We start from the raw sequence: 15,335 nt of genomic DNA on the forward strand, positions 1-15,335 counted from the left end.
GTGTTTGTGGCGCCATCTACACGGGGGGAAAGTGGCTCTATCTACTTGGGCACTGTGGCACTATATCGGCACTATGTAGAGTGGACGCTGTGGCGCTATCTACATGGGCAATTAGGGTTAATAGGAAGCTTAATCCAAGCGGTTTTCAAAGCATATTTCGGCACATGAAAGTGTCAAAATACACGTCAAAAGACACTATTTGTACGAGGCCTTATTTTTTTTTAAATGTTTACATCATTGGTATGCAACCTGTATCTCTCAGGCTGTTGTGAAACTACAAGTCCCAGCATGCCATACAGTCCATACTGCAGCTGCATGACATAAAGGAAATTGAAGAATCAGTATGAACTCTTTACTATAGGTGTAACTTCAAGTGAATGTCCATCTCCTGGACACCATATTGAGTTTTCTAATCTAACAAAAGCCAGCTTAAATTCATGATGTATTTTTATTGCAGTTGGAGTGATATTTCTCTGACACAAGGCTTCAAATCAACACAGAATTAAAGTGGATCAGTCAGATATTTATGCTGCCCTGTCACTTATTAGTTAAAGAGGCTCTGTCACCAGATTTTGCAACCCCTATCTCCTATTGCAGCAGATAGGCGCTGCAATGGAGATAACAGTAACGTTTTTATTTTTAAAAAACGAGCATTTTTGGCCAAGTTATGACCATTTTTGTATTTATGCAAATGAGGCTTGCAAAAGTACAACTGGGCGTGTTGAAAAGTAAAAGTACAACTGGGCGTGTATTATGTGCGTACATCGGGGCGATTTTACTTCTTTTACTAGCTGGGCGTTCTGACGAGAAGTATCATCCACTTCTCTTCAGAACGCCCAGCTTCTGGCAGATCACGCTGTGACGTCACTTCCCCAGGTCCTGCATCGTGTCAGACGAGCGAGGACACATCGGCACCAGAGGCTACAGTTGATTCTGCAGCAGCATCGGCGTTTGCAGGTAAGTCGATGTTGCTATTTACCTGCAAACGCTGATTCTGCTGCAGAATCATCTGTAGCCTCTGGTGCCGATGTGTCCTCGCTCGTCTGACACGATGCAGGACCTGTGAGTGACGTCACAGCGTGATCTGGCAGAAGCTCTGAAGAGAAGTGGATGATACTTCTCGTCAGAACGCCCAGCTAGTAAAAGTAGTAAAAACGCCCCGATGTACGCACATAATACACGCCCAGTTGTACTTTTACTTTTCAACACGCCCAGTTGTACTTTTGCAAGCCTCATTTGCATAAATACAAAAATGGTCATAACTTGGCCAAAAATGCTCGTTTTTTTAAAAATAAAAACGTTACTGTAATCTACATTGCAGCGCCTATCTGCTGCAATAGCAGATAGGGGTTGCAAAATCTGGTGACAGAGCCTCTTTAACGTTAAGTAGTTATTTAGTATTTGGAACTTATACTTGTGGCACACAGTCAAGGATATTCATATATTCATGCTCCCCCGGCTCTATAATTCTGTTACCGGGAGACCGAGGTATGAAGCATGTAGGCCAAATGGCTGAGCTCACAATAGAAATGCTGCAAACCGTTATTGTACATAAGTATCCAGGAGCACAGTCATGTTTTTCTATTTGTCTGAGGTATAGTTTAATTCTCCATTTCTTTATGTTTTAATACTTAGCTAAACAAAGAGATGGACAAAAAGCAAATAAAATGCAATAAACAACAGAGTGGAAATACCAACAAGAAAATAAAAAAAGTGTATAAAGCTGAACCACAGGACAATTTAAAAAAGGCAGGAGACATGGAGAAGGCGTAAATATTTACATAAAGATTGCCTGTAAAGCCATGGAATGATAATGAAGTCAGATATTGTGCACTTATGATGTCATTATATAAAGAATGGATTTTTTTTAGGCATTTCAGGTTTACAAACACTAACCATTTACTTTTTGTGTCTATTTGTCTTTCTGTTTACAGGGAGAATGTTCACAGAAGTGCTACAATATTTTTGTACTAGAGACAGTTTGCGTTGCTTGGTTTTCCTTGGAATTCGTATTACGCTTTATCCAGGCTGAGAGCAAATGTGTATTCTTAAGAACGCCACTCAACATAATTGACATGATGGCCATCTTGCCTTACTACATCACTCTCATAGTGGATTCACTTTCTAGTGAAAAAACTGGAGGAACAGGAAACAACTACTTGGAGAAAGTGGGCCTGGTTCTTCGTGTACTCCGGGCTTTGCGCATCTTGTATGTCATGAGGCTAGCCAGACATTCTCTTGGATTGCAGACGCTGGGCCTCACAGTAAGAAGGTGTACACGAGAGTTTGGACTCCTCCTACTTTTTTTGTGCGTTGCTATGGCCTTGTTTTCTCCTCTGGTTTATTTAGCAGAGAATGAACTTGGTGCCAAACAAGAGTTTACCAGTATTCCCGGGAGTTACTGGTGGGCAGTAATCTCTATGACAACTGTGGGCTATGGTGACATGGTTCCCCGAAGCATACCGGGACAGGTAGTGGCATTGAGCAGCATACTGAGTGGAATATTACTTATGGCATTTCCCGTCACCTCCATATTTCACACATTTTCTCGTTCCTATACTGAACTGAAGGAACAGCAGCAAAGAGCAAGCAGACAACTACACAGACTAGAAGAAAGGGAGCAGTGCACTGGTGAGGATTAGGACATTCTCGCGTAGTTTAATATGTTATGGTGTAGAGGGGTCTTAAACTTTACATGCAGTTTAAGAGACTGAACTGGATTAGGAGTTCTTATACTCTTGGCGGTAATAAAAATAATTTTCTTATTAGAAGTTGTTCTTTTTTTGTTGTTGTATTTTGTATTGTTTAAAATTTAGCAATGAATTGGGCTCTATCGTACAAATTAAACCATTATACTCAGCTACACTGGATACTAGTGTAAAATAAATACGCCGCCAAAGTAATTGTTTTCATTATTTATTTTTACACAACAAATTATAGAGCTGGGTAAATTTGCTGTAATCTCGTGCATACTATTATATAAGAAAACAATATTACATTTATCTAATTTAATATCTCCTTTTCATCTGTCAAAGCTTTTCTTGTTTGTTTTTAAAGCTTTAATGAAAAATGTAAAAATATATTACGATTAATATATTTGTATATGATAAGTCTGTAAATTTATTTATATTTTCACTGGCTGCAAAAATGTTCTCCCTATTAAAAATTTGGGCTCAGAATGAGTGAAATTTCTAAAGCCATAGTGGTTTGTTTGTGAGTTATTTATTTTGCTTTAAGAAAAGTTATTACTATAGTATTTGGATGTCTGACAACAAATTTGTTACGTTTTTCCAATGACGACCAGCAGAAGTGTAAATGCAGCTCTGGCTATTTAAGCTGTTAAATTGTAATCCGAGGTGTACCTACCCGTCAATGTTTCAACATGAAGAACACCATCATCACTGTTTTATTTACTTTGACTTCATCGCCCATTGTCATATGGGATTTTGTATTTGCTAGTGTCCATTGTACTCTCATACTCTCTAATACAATCTATTCTGCTTTTTACACTTTTACAGTTAAGTTTAAAAAGTAAGAGAACTGAAAGCTCCAACTTAACCCCATTTGGATAGTAAAGTTTTCCTTAGCAACTTCCCCCCCCATGTACAGACCTCTGCCAACAGGATTCTACATACAAGTAGCCTATTGGGAACAGCTGTATGTAGCTTCGTGCATTGACCTTTGCTAACAGAGACTGATGCTAGAGGAGCACACAGCTTTTGTCATTTTGCAGGTTTAGTGTGTGACCACTACTATAGGGAGAGATTGAACTTGATGCTGTCAGTGACCGCATCCCATTGCATTCGGCGTCGGCAGGGAGTCGGCTTTGTCCAGCTTCAATTCGTAAAATTAATAAGACATGTCCATCTACGTTAACCCATTATCCTGCTGTATTGATCCAGAGTAAGGGCAAAATATCCCCCATGAGGCAGAAGCCAATTTCCGCATCTTAGGGGAAACAAATTCCTTCTAGACTCCGAGTATGACAATCAGAATCAGTCCCCGGATCAATGACCCATCTCCAGTAATCTAGTGCTTATAAATCACCCAGGTTCTGTCTAGAACTTTCTAATCATAGTTCAATTCTTAGCTTTCTTACTTTAGCATCTTTATGACCAAATTTTAATTAATATAAAATGTATTAGGCACATAGTATATTTCGCTAGTGTTCATAATGGATAAAGTTATTGATCTCTTAAATGTTGTATTTTGTTTCCTATATAACAGAAAAGGTATTTAATGCTTAATAAAAAAAAAAAACAACTAAACAGAATTGTAAGGATATTAATCGGCATCCTCCAAGGAGTTCTATTTATAATGTGTGCTCCAGAATTGCTTGTCTGGCACAGAATGTATATACGGGATAAGAAAATACCTGTCACACAGATTCAGACTATTGCAAGAAATCCACTGCAGATGTGCATTGCTGGTATTTTCCCCTGGCAGGATGACAGTTTGTAGAACCAGCCCACTGTCTTCCTTTCTACTTTATGGAGATAACTAGCATCTCGCTGCCAATTACTTACACTTTTTTTTTATAAAGTTTTAAATTGTTCACTGTTTTTCCTGTCTTTTTAAAAACATATTTTAAGAAAGCAATGGTTTGTTTTAGTTATACTTCAATGAACTTAGCATAACAGCTGCCAAAGAATATTTCCGCAGACAGAAATTCTGTTTACATAAAATTTTAAATGGCAGATGTGAATGTTTGTTGTTGTTGTTCCTCCGTGACTTGGAGGGTTCAACTGGACAAAGGCATTTATGGCAGAGATTATTGGATTTTTCTGTTCTGTGATTTATATATATAGAGGAAATTATTACCTCTTACAATTACAATACATCTAGACACCTCAGTGTTTGCTACTATATTACATTAACGAAATTGTCCAGTTTTGGTCTTGAATATTATATGTAATTCTTACCTGCAAATTTCCTAAGCATTGGCCGCATTTTAGCTCTGCTCCATAGGGTACAGCTTCCTTTCTCTTTAGTGATCCAAACTGCTGCTCCCTCCCCTGTACTGCAGCTCTGCTTGTCCAGATTGGCTGCTGTGTATAAGCACAAGCTCACCAGAAAGTTAGTACATGGAATGTCAGTTTCCATTCCAGCAGGGATAGAATGATTATCAACTAAAACAATAATGAGGAAGCAAATATCAGGTAACGGTCGCATGAATGCAGAGGGAATTCAGCCTAAAAAAATGGACAAAGTCCCTGGTATCCCTGATTACTATCCACCTGAAGGAAAAAACCTGGTGCTGCTGGATAGATGAACAAAACTTCATTCCATCTCCTTCAAGAGTGGGTAAAAACCCATCTTATACCAAGTGTGACTGAACACCGTGCATTTGCTGCACACTCCATCCCAGATAGCACAGCTAGCAAAATGAATCCTATGTTTCTATAGATGCTTTTATCTTTTTGTGATGAGTATTTCGTTCCATGTCTGTTCTAATAAAAGTGTTATGGTTTATGTTATATATTATTAAACATTGTTATTGTGAATCATTAAGGGTATGTCTACACGGCAAACTAAAAACAGCTGAAAAATACGGAGCTATTTTCAAGGGAAAACAGCCTGTGATTTTCAGCCGTTTTTAAAATAAGCATTTTTTTTAATGCGTTTTTACAGACATTTTTGGAGCAGTTTTTCTATTCCGTATTTTACTGTTTGAATATACCCTAAGAATTTTTTTTTTACATTTAAATAAAGACTCCCCCGCACAACCCTCGTTAACCATTTTTAAAAACAAAACAAAAACGTAGATCATCGAAGTAGTCCAGCGTATCTACAGCATAGTCCAAGCGGTCAAGCAGAACCTGCAAAATTAAAAAATAAAGTTAGTAATATAAAAAATACAAATCTTCACCTACAGCGATTTAAACTACAGGCCAATGAAAAACAATTCCCTTAGGGCATGTTCACACGCCACTCGAAAAAAACAAAAAACAGACGTGTAGACATGTAAAATACATTTGCGTTTCTTGTGAAGCGCCTTTTAAAATACAGGCGGTTTTTACGTGTTTTGATGCATTTTGCGTAATTAGAAGTCCCATTGACTATTGGGACATTTGGTGCGCTTTACGCGTCAAAGAATTGACAAGAGGCTTCTTTTTTTAATCAACGCGTTTTTTAAAAACGCTCTAGTTAAAAATATTATTGTATGTACTAATGGCAGGCTTTCCCATTGATGTAAATGGGAAGCTTAAATCAATTGTTTTTTGATGCGTCTTTCAAGGGGCTTTTTTTTTTTTTTTACACGTTTTGTGCGTGCTTTTTGCAAGATTTTTGGTGTATAATTGGGGGTCCTATTGACTATGGGAACATTTGGCGCGCTTTACATGCCAGAGAATTGACCAGACGCTTTTTTTCCCCAACGCGTTTTGTAAAAACGCTTGCGTAAAAAATTGTGTTGTATGTACTAACGGCACGCTTTCCCATTTATGTAAATAGGAAGTTTAATCACGCATTTGATTCATTTTTTGGTGCGTAACATGCGTCAAAAACAGTCAAATACACGCCGTGTGAACCTGTCAACTGAAAAGTCATTCACCACAGGGTCTCCCCTCTTGACTTTGATCATTCTTAGCCTTTTGGTGTGTTCTGTAGCTCCTGCCAAAAACACTCCCAATATGGAAGCTGGACACTGCTTAGCAATTTGAAGACACCTTTTCCTGGCCAAAAATAGGGTGGGAGGTGAGTCTCCTTCCCACATTTACAGCAGCTGTAGGTCAGGCTGATTCTGCCTGATTCACTTTGCTGTAATTCTGGGAAGTGCTCCATCTGGTGGTCAACATAGGAAAACATGTCAAATTATTATTTAATTTTTAATACTTTCCACCTTGTGGAAGAAGAAAAAAATAATAATATAGCAAAAAATATAATAGATATAAGCAACTTACTTTAAAAAAAAAAATTGGCGACACATTCCCTTTAAGAATGAAAGGATAAAGTTCTTTACTGTATAATAAGCACAATGCACCCTGAAGGTAAATTATGTAACTCCCTCTCTCAATTTCTGAGCTGTCGCAAATAATGGAGCCATAGTCCTATTGAGCACGGTGTGAGCATTTAAATATTGACACAAAGTGAAAGGGAATTATAATAATTACACATTGGTAAATTGGCTGCATAATTACATGTAAATGCACATAATTGAACCTCCAAAGCTTAAACTTTTAGAAAGATCAGGAAAGAGGTGATGGAGAATGAGACCAGGTTATAGGAAACGCTAAAAAAAAGTTTGTCAAGCTGTACAAGTAAACATAGCTATTAACCCCTTAATGACTAAGCATGTTTGGACCTTAACCCCTTCAGGACTGAGCCACTTTTGGACCAAATGACAGCGCTTCATTTTTTAAATCTGACGTGTGTTACTTTATGTGGTAATAACTCGGGAATGCTTTTACCTATCCAAGCGATTCTGAGATTGTTTTCTTGTGAAATATTGTACTTTATGTTAGTGAAAAAATGTGGTCGATATATTCAATATTTTTGTGTGAAAAACACAAAAATTTAGAGAAAATTTGCAAAAAATTAGCATTTTCTAAATTCAAATGTATCTGCTTGTAAGACAGATAGTTATACCACACAAAATAGTTACTAGCTAACTTTTTCAATATGTCTACTTTAGATTGGCATCATTTTTTGAACATCCTTTTATTTTTCTAGGACGTTACAAGGCTTATAAGTTTAGCAGCAATTTCTCACATTTTCAAGAAAATTTCAAAAACGCATTTTTTTAGGGAACAGTTCAGTTGTCAAGTGGCTTTGAGGGCCTTATATATTAGAAACCCCCACAAATCACCCCACTTTAAAAACTGCACCCCTCAAAGTATTCAAAACAGCATTCAGAAAGTTTTTTTTAACCATTTAGGCGTTTCACAGGAATTAAAGCAAAGTAGCGGGGAAATTTATAAATTTCATTTTTTTTGCAGAAATTCCATTTTAATCAATTTTTCCTGTAATACTGAAGGTTTTTACCGGAGAAGCACAACTGAATATTTATTGCCCTGATTTTTCAGTTTTTAGAAATATTCCACATGTGGCCCTAGTGCGCTACTGGACTGAAATACCGGCCTCAGAAGCAAAGGAGCACATAGAGGATTTTAGGGCCTTCCTTTTCTTAGATTATATTTCAGGCACCATGTCAGGTTAGAAGAGGTCTTGCGGTGCCGAAACAAAGAAAACACCCCAAAAAAATACGCCATTTTGGAAACTACACGCCTTGAGGAATTCATCTAGGGGTGTAGTGAGCATTTTGAACCCACAGGTGTTTCATAGATTTCATTAGAATTGGGCAGTGAAAATGAAAAATTACATTGTTTTACAATACCATGTAGCTTTACCTCAAAATTGTAAATTTTTTCAACAAATAAATGATGAAAAGCACCCCAACATTTGGAAAGCAACTTCTCCAGAGTACGGAAATACCCAACATGTGGTCATAAATGGCTGTTTGGGGAAGCGGCAGGACTCGGAAGGGAAGGCACGCCATTTAGCTTTTGGAGCGCTGATTTTGCTGGATTCATTTCTCTGCACCATGTCGCATTTGTAAAGTTCCTAAGGTACCAGTACAGTGGAAACCCCCCAAAAGTGACTCGATTTAGAAAACTACACCCCTTGAGGAATTCATCTAGGGGTGTAATGAGCATTTTGACCCCACAGGTGTTTCATAGATTTCATTAGAATTGGGCAGTGAAATTGAAAAATTACATTATTTTCCAATAAGATGTTGTTTTACCTCAAAATTTTTATTTTTTTCAACAAATAAATGATGAAAAGCACCCCAACATTTGTAAAGCAACTTCTCCAGAGTACGGAAACACCCAACATGTGGTCATAAACTGCTGTTTGGGGAAGCGGCAGGACTCAGAAGGGAAGGCACGCCATTTAGCTTTTGAAGTACAGATTTTGCTGGTTTGATTTCTCGGCACCATGTCGCATTTGTAAAGCTCCTAAGGTACCAGTACATTGGAAACATAACATTTGTAAAGCAACTTCTCCAGAGTACGGAAATACCCCATATGTGGTAATAAAGTACTGTATGAATACACATCAGGGCTCAGAAGGGAAGGAGCGCCATTTGGCTTTTGGAGAGCAGATTTTGCTGGATTGGTTTTTCTGCGCCATGTCGCTTTTGCAAAGCCCCTTAGGTAGCAGTACAGTGGAAGCTACCCAAAAGTGACTCCATTTGGCAAACTACACCCATTGAGGAATTCATCTAGGGGTATAGTGAGCATTTTGACCCCACAGGTGTCTCATAGATTTTATTAGAAATGGGCAGTGAAAATGAAAAATTACATTATTTCCAATAAGACGTAGCATTAGTTAAAAAATTTTCATTTTCTCAACAAATAAAGGAGAAAAAGCCCCGTAACATTTGTAAAGCAACATCTTCAGAGTACGGAAATACGCCACATGTGGTCATAAACGGCTATTTGGACACACAGCAAGGCTCTAAAGGGAAGGAGCGCCATTTAGTATTTGGAGTGGAGATTTTATAAGATTTGTTTTTTGACACCATGTTGCATTGAGCTATAGTACCAGTACAGTGGTACCCCCGAAAAATTACCCCATTTTGGAAACTAGATCCCTCAAAGAATTGATCTCGGGGTGTAGTGAGCATTTTGACCGCACAAGTGTTTTGCAAAAATGAGTAAACAATAGATGTTGCAGATTGAAAATGGCTGTTTTCAACAAATATGCCATTTCAGTGCCCAATGTGTTGTGCCCAGCTTGTACCATCGTAGACACACATCCCATAAATTGTTAAGCGGGTTCTCCAGAATACCCCATATGTGGTCATAAATTGCCGTTTGGGTACACTGCCAGGCTCAGTTGGACCACCATTTGGCTTTTAAAGCGCAGATTTTGCTTGGTGTATTAGTGGTATTTCAGCTTATAATTTGGGGGCATATGTGAGCTGGGCGGAGTACATCAGGGTATATGTAAACTGCGCGGAGTACATCAGGGTATATGTAATCTGTGCGGAGTACATCAGGGTATATGTAATATGCGCGGAGTACATCAGGGTATATGTAAGCTGGGCGGAGTACATCAGGATATATGTAAACTGTGGAGTACATCAGGGTATATGTAATATGCGCGGGTACATCAGGCTATATGTAAGCTGTGCGGAGTACATCAGGGTATATGTAATATGTGAGGAGTACATCAGGGTATATGTAATATGTGAGGAGTACATCAGGGTATATGTAAGCTGGGCGGAGTACATCAGGGTATATGTAATATGTGCGGGTACATCAGGCTATATGTAAGCTGTGCAGAGTACATCAGGGTATATGTAATATGTGTGGGTACATCAGGCTATATGTAAGCTGTGCGGAGTACATCAGGGTATATGTAATATGTGCGTGTTCATCAGGCTATATGTAAGCTGTGAGGAGTACATCAGGGTATATGTAATATGTGCGGGTACATCAGGCTATATGTAAGCTGGGCGGAGTGCAACAGGGTATATGTAATCTGTGCGGAGTACATCAGGGTATATGTAAGCTGCGCGGAGTACATCAGGGTATATGTAATCTGTGCGGAGTACATCAGGATATATGTAATATGTGAGGACTACATCAGGGTATATGTAATCTGTGCGGAGTACATCAGGGTATATGTAATATGTGCGGGTACATCAGGCTATATGTAAGCTGGGCGGAGTGCAACAGGGTATATGTAATCTGTGCGGAGTACATCAGGGTATATGTAAGCTGCGCGGAGTACATCAGGGTATATGTAATCTGTGCGGAGTACATCAGGATATATGTAATATGTGAGGACTACATCAGGGTATATGTAATCTGTGCGGAGTACATCAGGGTATATGTAATATGTGCGGGTACATCAGGGTATATGTAAGCTGTGCGGGTACATCAGGCTATATGTAAGCTGGGCGGAGTGCAACAGGGTATATGTAATCTGTGCGGAGTACATCAGGGTATATGTAAGCTGGGCGGAGTACATCAGGGTATATGTAAACTGGGCGGATTGCATCAGGTCATAATAGGTTGAAGTAATAATGGGGTGAATGAATAATCCATGGACTGGTGTGGTCGCTTTGAACCAATACTTTATACACAGGCCGGGTTTATTGGGTATTATACAAAATATCTGCGCTCCATTATTGCCTAATCTTTGATTTCTTCACTAGCCATATAAGCCGCACAAGGCCCTAAAGTTTCTTCATCTCCGCTGCATCTACAGGGTCCACCTGTGGGGTCCAGCAAATGATGATGTGGGGTATTTAGTGAAATTCTACTGGACCTAAAAATGAGTCTGGGCCGTCATTTAGAATCATTTTGCATCATTGCGTTTTGAGAGTCATAACGTGTTATTTTTCCGGTGACGGAGCTGTGTGAGGGCCCGTTTTTTGTGGAACGAGCTGTAATTTTTATTGGTTCTATTTTGGGGTACATGCGATTTTTTTTTATCACTATTTATTCCATTTTTTGGGAGATGAGGAAGTTAAAAAACAGCCATTCTAGCACGTTTCTTTTTGTTGTTTTTTTTACAGTGTTCACCGTGCAGTATAAACAACATGTTAACTTTATTCTGCGGGGCGATACGATTACAGCGACACCAAATTGATATCGTTTTTTTACGTTTCACTACGTTCCCACAATAAAAATACTCTTTTCTAAAAAAATCATGTTTTAGTGTCGCCATTTTCTGACAGCCATAACTTTTTTATTTTTTCGTTGATATCGCTGTGGGACGGCTTGTTTTATGCGTGACGAACTGTAGTTTCTATTGGTACCATTTTGCGTTACTTGCAACTTTTTGATCACTTTTTATTAAAAATTTTTGGAGACAAGATGACCCAAAAATAAAATGCTGTCATTGTTTTTTATTAAAACTTTTTACGGTGTTCACCGTGCGGTAAAAATAATGTGATATTTTTATAGATCAGGCCGTTCCGAACGCGGCGATACCTATTATGTATAGTTTTTTTTCATATTTTCATTTTTTTTCTAATAATAAAGGAGTTGATCAGGGAAACAGGACAAGTGTTGTTCTTATTATTTATTTATTATTTATTAACTTGTATTTATTTATTTTTCTTTCACATTTTTTACTTTTTCTTTTACACTGACCTGGGGACTTGAAGATCTGGTCTTCTGATCCCCAGTACGATGCACTGCACTACTTATGTAGTGCAGTGGATCGTAACTGTCATTTTTCATTTGACAGTTAGCGTATTTTGTCCTGCCTCGGGCAGGACCTAATAGGCTACCGTACCTTGGCAACCAGGAAGCCTAGTAACGGCTTCCTGGTTGCCATAGCAACAATCGCCACCCGCGATCCATCGCGGGGGGGCCCGGGGGTTACAGAGGGAGCTCCCTCCCTCTGTCAACCACTTCAATGCGGCGGACGTCATTGACAGCCGCATTGAAGGGGTTAAATGGCTGCGATCGGCGGTAACAGCCATCGCAGCGGCATGTCAGCTGTGTATAACAGCTGACAGCCGCTGAAGATAAAGCGCGCACAGCTCCTGTGCTTGCTTTATCTGCCGGGCGTAACTGTACGCCCGTCTGCGGCAAGTCACTTGGTTTTCGGACGTACAGTTACGCCCAATAGTGGGAAGGGGTTAATGACTGACTTTATCAGAGAATAACTGCGAAAGTTTTGAATATCCAAGTAATTCTGACATTGTTTTTTCGTCACATGTTGTACTTTATTTTAGTGGTAAAAGTAGACTGATACAATTTGCGGAAATTAATAAAAAAAATAGAAAAATTAAAGAAATTTTGTAAAAATTAAAATTTTTCCTTATTTTTAACTGCAATATGTCACATATGTAAATACATACTGTACAATTTTTTTTATTAAATATATATTTTCATCTCTTTACTCTATTTTGGCAGCACTTTTGAAAAAATAATAAATCAAATAATTTTTGAGCAATTTAGAAGACTTACAAATTTAATAATCATTTTATAAATTATTAAGTACATTTTGTTTTCCTGCACCAAGCCAGGTTTTCATAGGCTCATAGGTGTCAGAATGGTGGAAACCCCCACAAGTAACCCCATTTTGTAAACTACACCCCTTAAGGTATTTATTAAGGGGTGTTGTAAGTATTTTGACCCCATAGTTTTTTTTTTGTAAGAATTCATGCAAAGCAGGTGTAAAAAAATATAATTTCACTTTTTTCATAAAAGGATCACTTTTAAGACCGATTTCTTTGTAAAGCGAACATGAGAATGAAGTAACACACCCAAAAATCCACCACCCTGTTTCTCCTGTTTTCAAAAATACTCCCATTGTTGCCCCAATCTGCTTATTAGACGTGTGGCTGGGCCAAAAAGTGGGAGCACCCTTTGGCTTTCAGGGCACAATTGAATAAATTCTAGGCCCCATATCATGCATTTAGAGACATTGAGCTGCCTGAACAAAAAAAACAAAACACCCATAATTGACCCCATTTTAAAAACCAGACCCATAAAGGTATTCATCTAGTGGTGTAGTGTGTATGCTGAGCAAAAGATTTTTAAAGGTGGAAATAATGGGTATTATTTCAGACACTATGGGTATATAATGTTTTCTTCAAATTCTTCTTACATTTCCACATGAAATAGGGGAGACCTGTGGTAAAAGGTTATTTTGTTAGAAATATGCTACATTAATAAATTTGTCCGGCATACAAAAGAGAAGTGAAGCCGTGTATTCAGAACGGATACATGTCGCTATAGACGTATTTGCCTGTACTTATGACTATGTCTTGCTGAAGAAGCAGTTGGTGCCATTATGATGTCATTGTGGACAGAATTCTGTCCTAATATAAAATCAGTCAGAGAGGAAAAAATAAACTGTACTGGAGTGACGGGCAATATCTTCAAACAAATGGAGGAAAATGTATCCAACTATGTTGCAAACTTGAGTCTGTTCACTAGATAGAAGAACACCTGTACGGCTGTCATGACAAGGTTTTTTTTTCAGTGACTGGATGTGCAACGTCTCTTTAGCTCCATCAATCCCTATATGAGGGACGAACGTGCCAAGTGACAGGGTACACCATAACAGGCCCCTGCCCGGCAAGGTAGGAACCTCTATGTGCACAAAACAACCAATCAGTTGACGTGTATATATATATATATATATATATATATATATATATATATATATATATATATAGAGGGGCAGTGTCCAAAACAATCTTTAGGAACAGTAAAGGATCACTAATCCCCAAAATGATGTCAGTATTTCCAGAAGCATTGTCGGGTGCAAGAGGTCCTGCGAAAACCCAAATGTAGTAAAGCCCATAGTGTATCATAGTGTATTGATTAGGAACAGCTTGATTATTAGTGATCCTCAAAATAAAATTTTAAAAAGAAGATCATGCCCGTATCACCATTCAGAAATATTAATAAAAATAGCTTTATTCGGCATAAAAACAGTCAAAAGAAACAAAATGATCAAAAAATATAAAAGGGGTAAAATATTTTCTGAAAAAATTAACTCTACTACCTCTCCCAAAAGAATTCCTCCCCACTTGGAAAGCCCGCAAACTAAAATAAAGATACAAATTAAAATTTACTTCTTAAAAAGACCCCCCTCCCTCATTTTGGCATTCCCTAAATAAAATTAATAATAGTAAACGGTGTGGTACGTTTCAAAACTGGAGTAGTTGCAGAGTCCTGGTTGAGATGGGCACGTCGGGCAGTCGGGGATATCTTAGCGTCTCGGTGGAAGGGACGGGGTGTAGGGTTGTGCAGGGGCATTGGAGTCAAATAGGAGACGCTCAATAACCTCCTCCTGGAACTGAAGGAAGTTGAGCGCTCCTTGTTTTTTTTTTATACAGCACAAACCCATTATAGGTAGCAATCTGAAATAGGTAGACCTTTTTGTACCAGGCTCTGGTCTTCCGCTTCACTAAATACGGTTGAAGCACCTGGTCGGACAGATCTACACCCCCCATGAACTTATTGTAGTCTGTCAAACAGACAGGCTTATCCTTTTCCACGGTGGCCCCCCTCTCTCTAACTGCCACCGTTGTGTCTGGATGCAGAGTGGACAACCTTGTTGTCATTCCACTTTACTGCAAGTAACTGCTCACTTGCCAGCGCGAATGACGCCCCCCTTTCCACACATCTGGACACCAATTGCTTTAGGAATCCCACCCTGTTTTTACGGACTGTCCCGCAGGCCCCTGTATTTGCAGCATGGAGGGATTTAAAAAGGGGGGACACTGGTAAATTTTGTTCTGGCGTGTAGGATTTGAGGAAAGATTCTTATAAGAGGGAAATTAACGGTCTAAATTTATTAAGGCGATCATAGCCTGGGTCATTTCTTTGGGGGAATTGGGAGTTATCTGTAAA

General features: G+C 38.7%; 1 protein-coding gene across 2 annotated transcripts in view; it reads left to right on the forward strand.

The window, feature by feature from the left end:
- KCNG2 (potassium voltage-gated channel modifier subfamily G member 2) overlaps positions 1 to 3,014 on the forward strand; it is a 222,919-nt gene extending 219,905 nt beyond the window's left edge. For both annotated transcript variants that reach the window (XM_075828387.1, XM_075828386.1), the window contains one exon: positions 1,935 to 3,014. In XM_075828387.1, coding sequence (XP_075684502.1) covers positions 1,935 to 2,642 — 708 coding nt within the window. In that variant the 3' untranslated portion in view covers positions 2,643 to 3,014. The remainder of the gene's footprint in view (positions 1 to 1,934) is intronic.
- The last annotated feature ends 12,321 nt before the right edge of the window (positions 3,015 to 15,335 follow it).

Source organism: Rhinoderma darwinii, chromosome 5 (assembly GCF_050947455.1).
Source record: "Rhinoderma darwinii isolate aRhiDar2 chromosome 5, aRhiDar2.hap1, whole genome shotgun sequence".
Taxonomy (NCBI): Eukaryota; Metazoa; Chordata; class Amphibia; order Anura; family Rhinodermatidae; genus Rhinoderma; species Rhinoderma darwinii.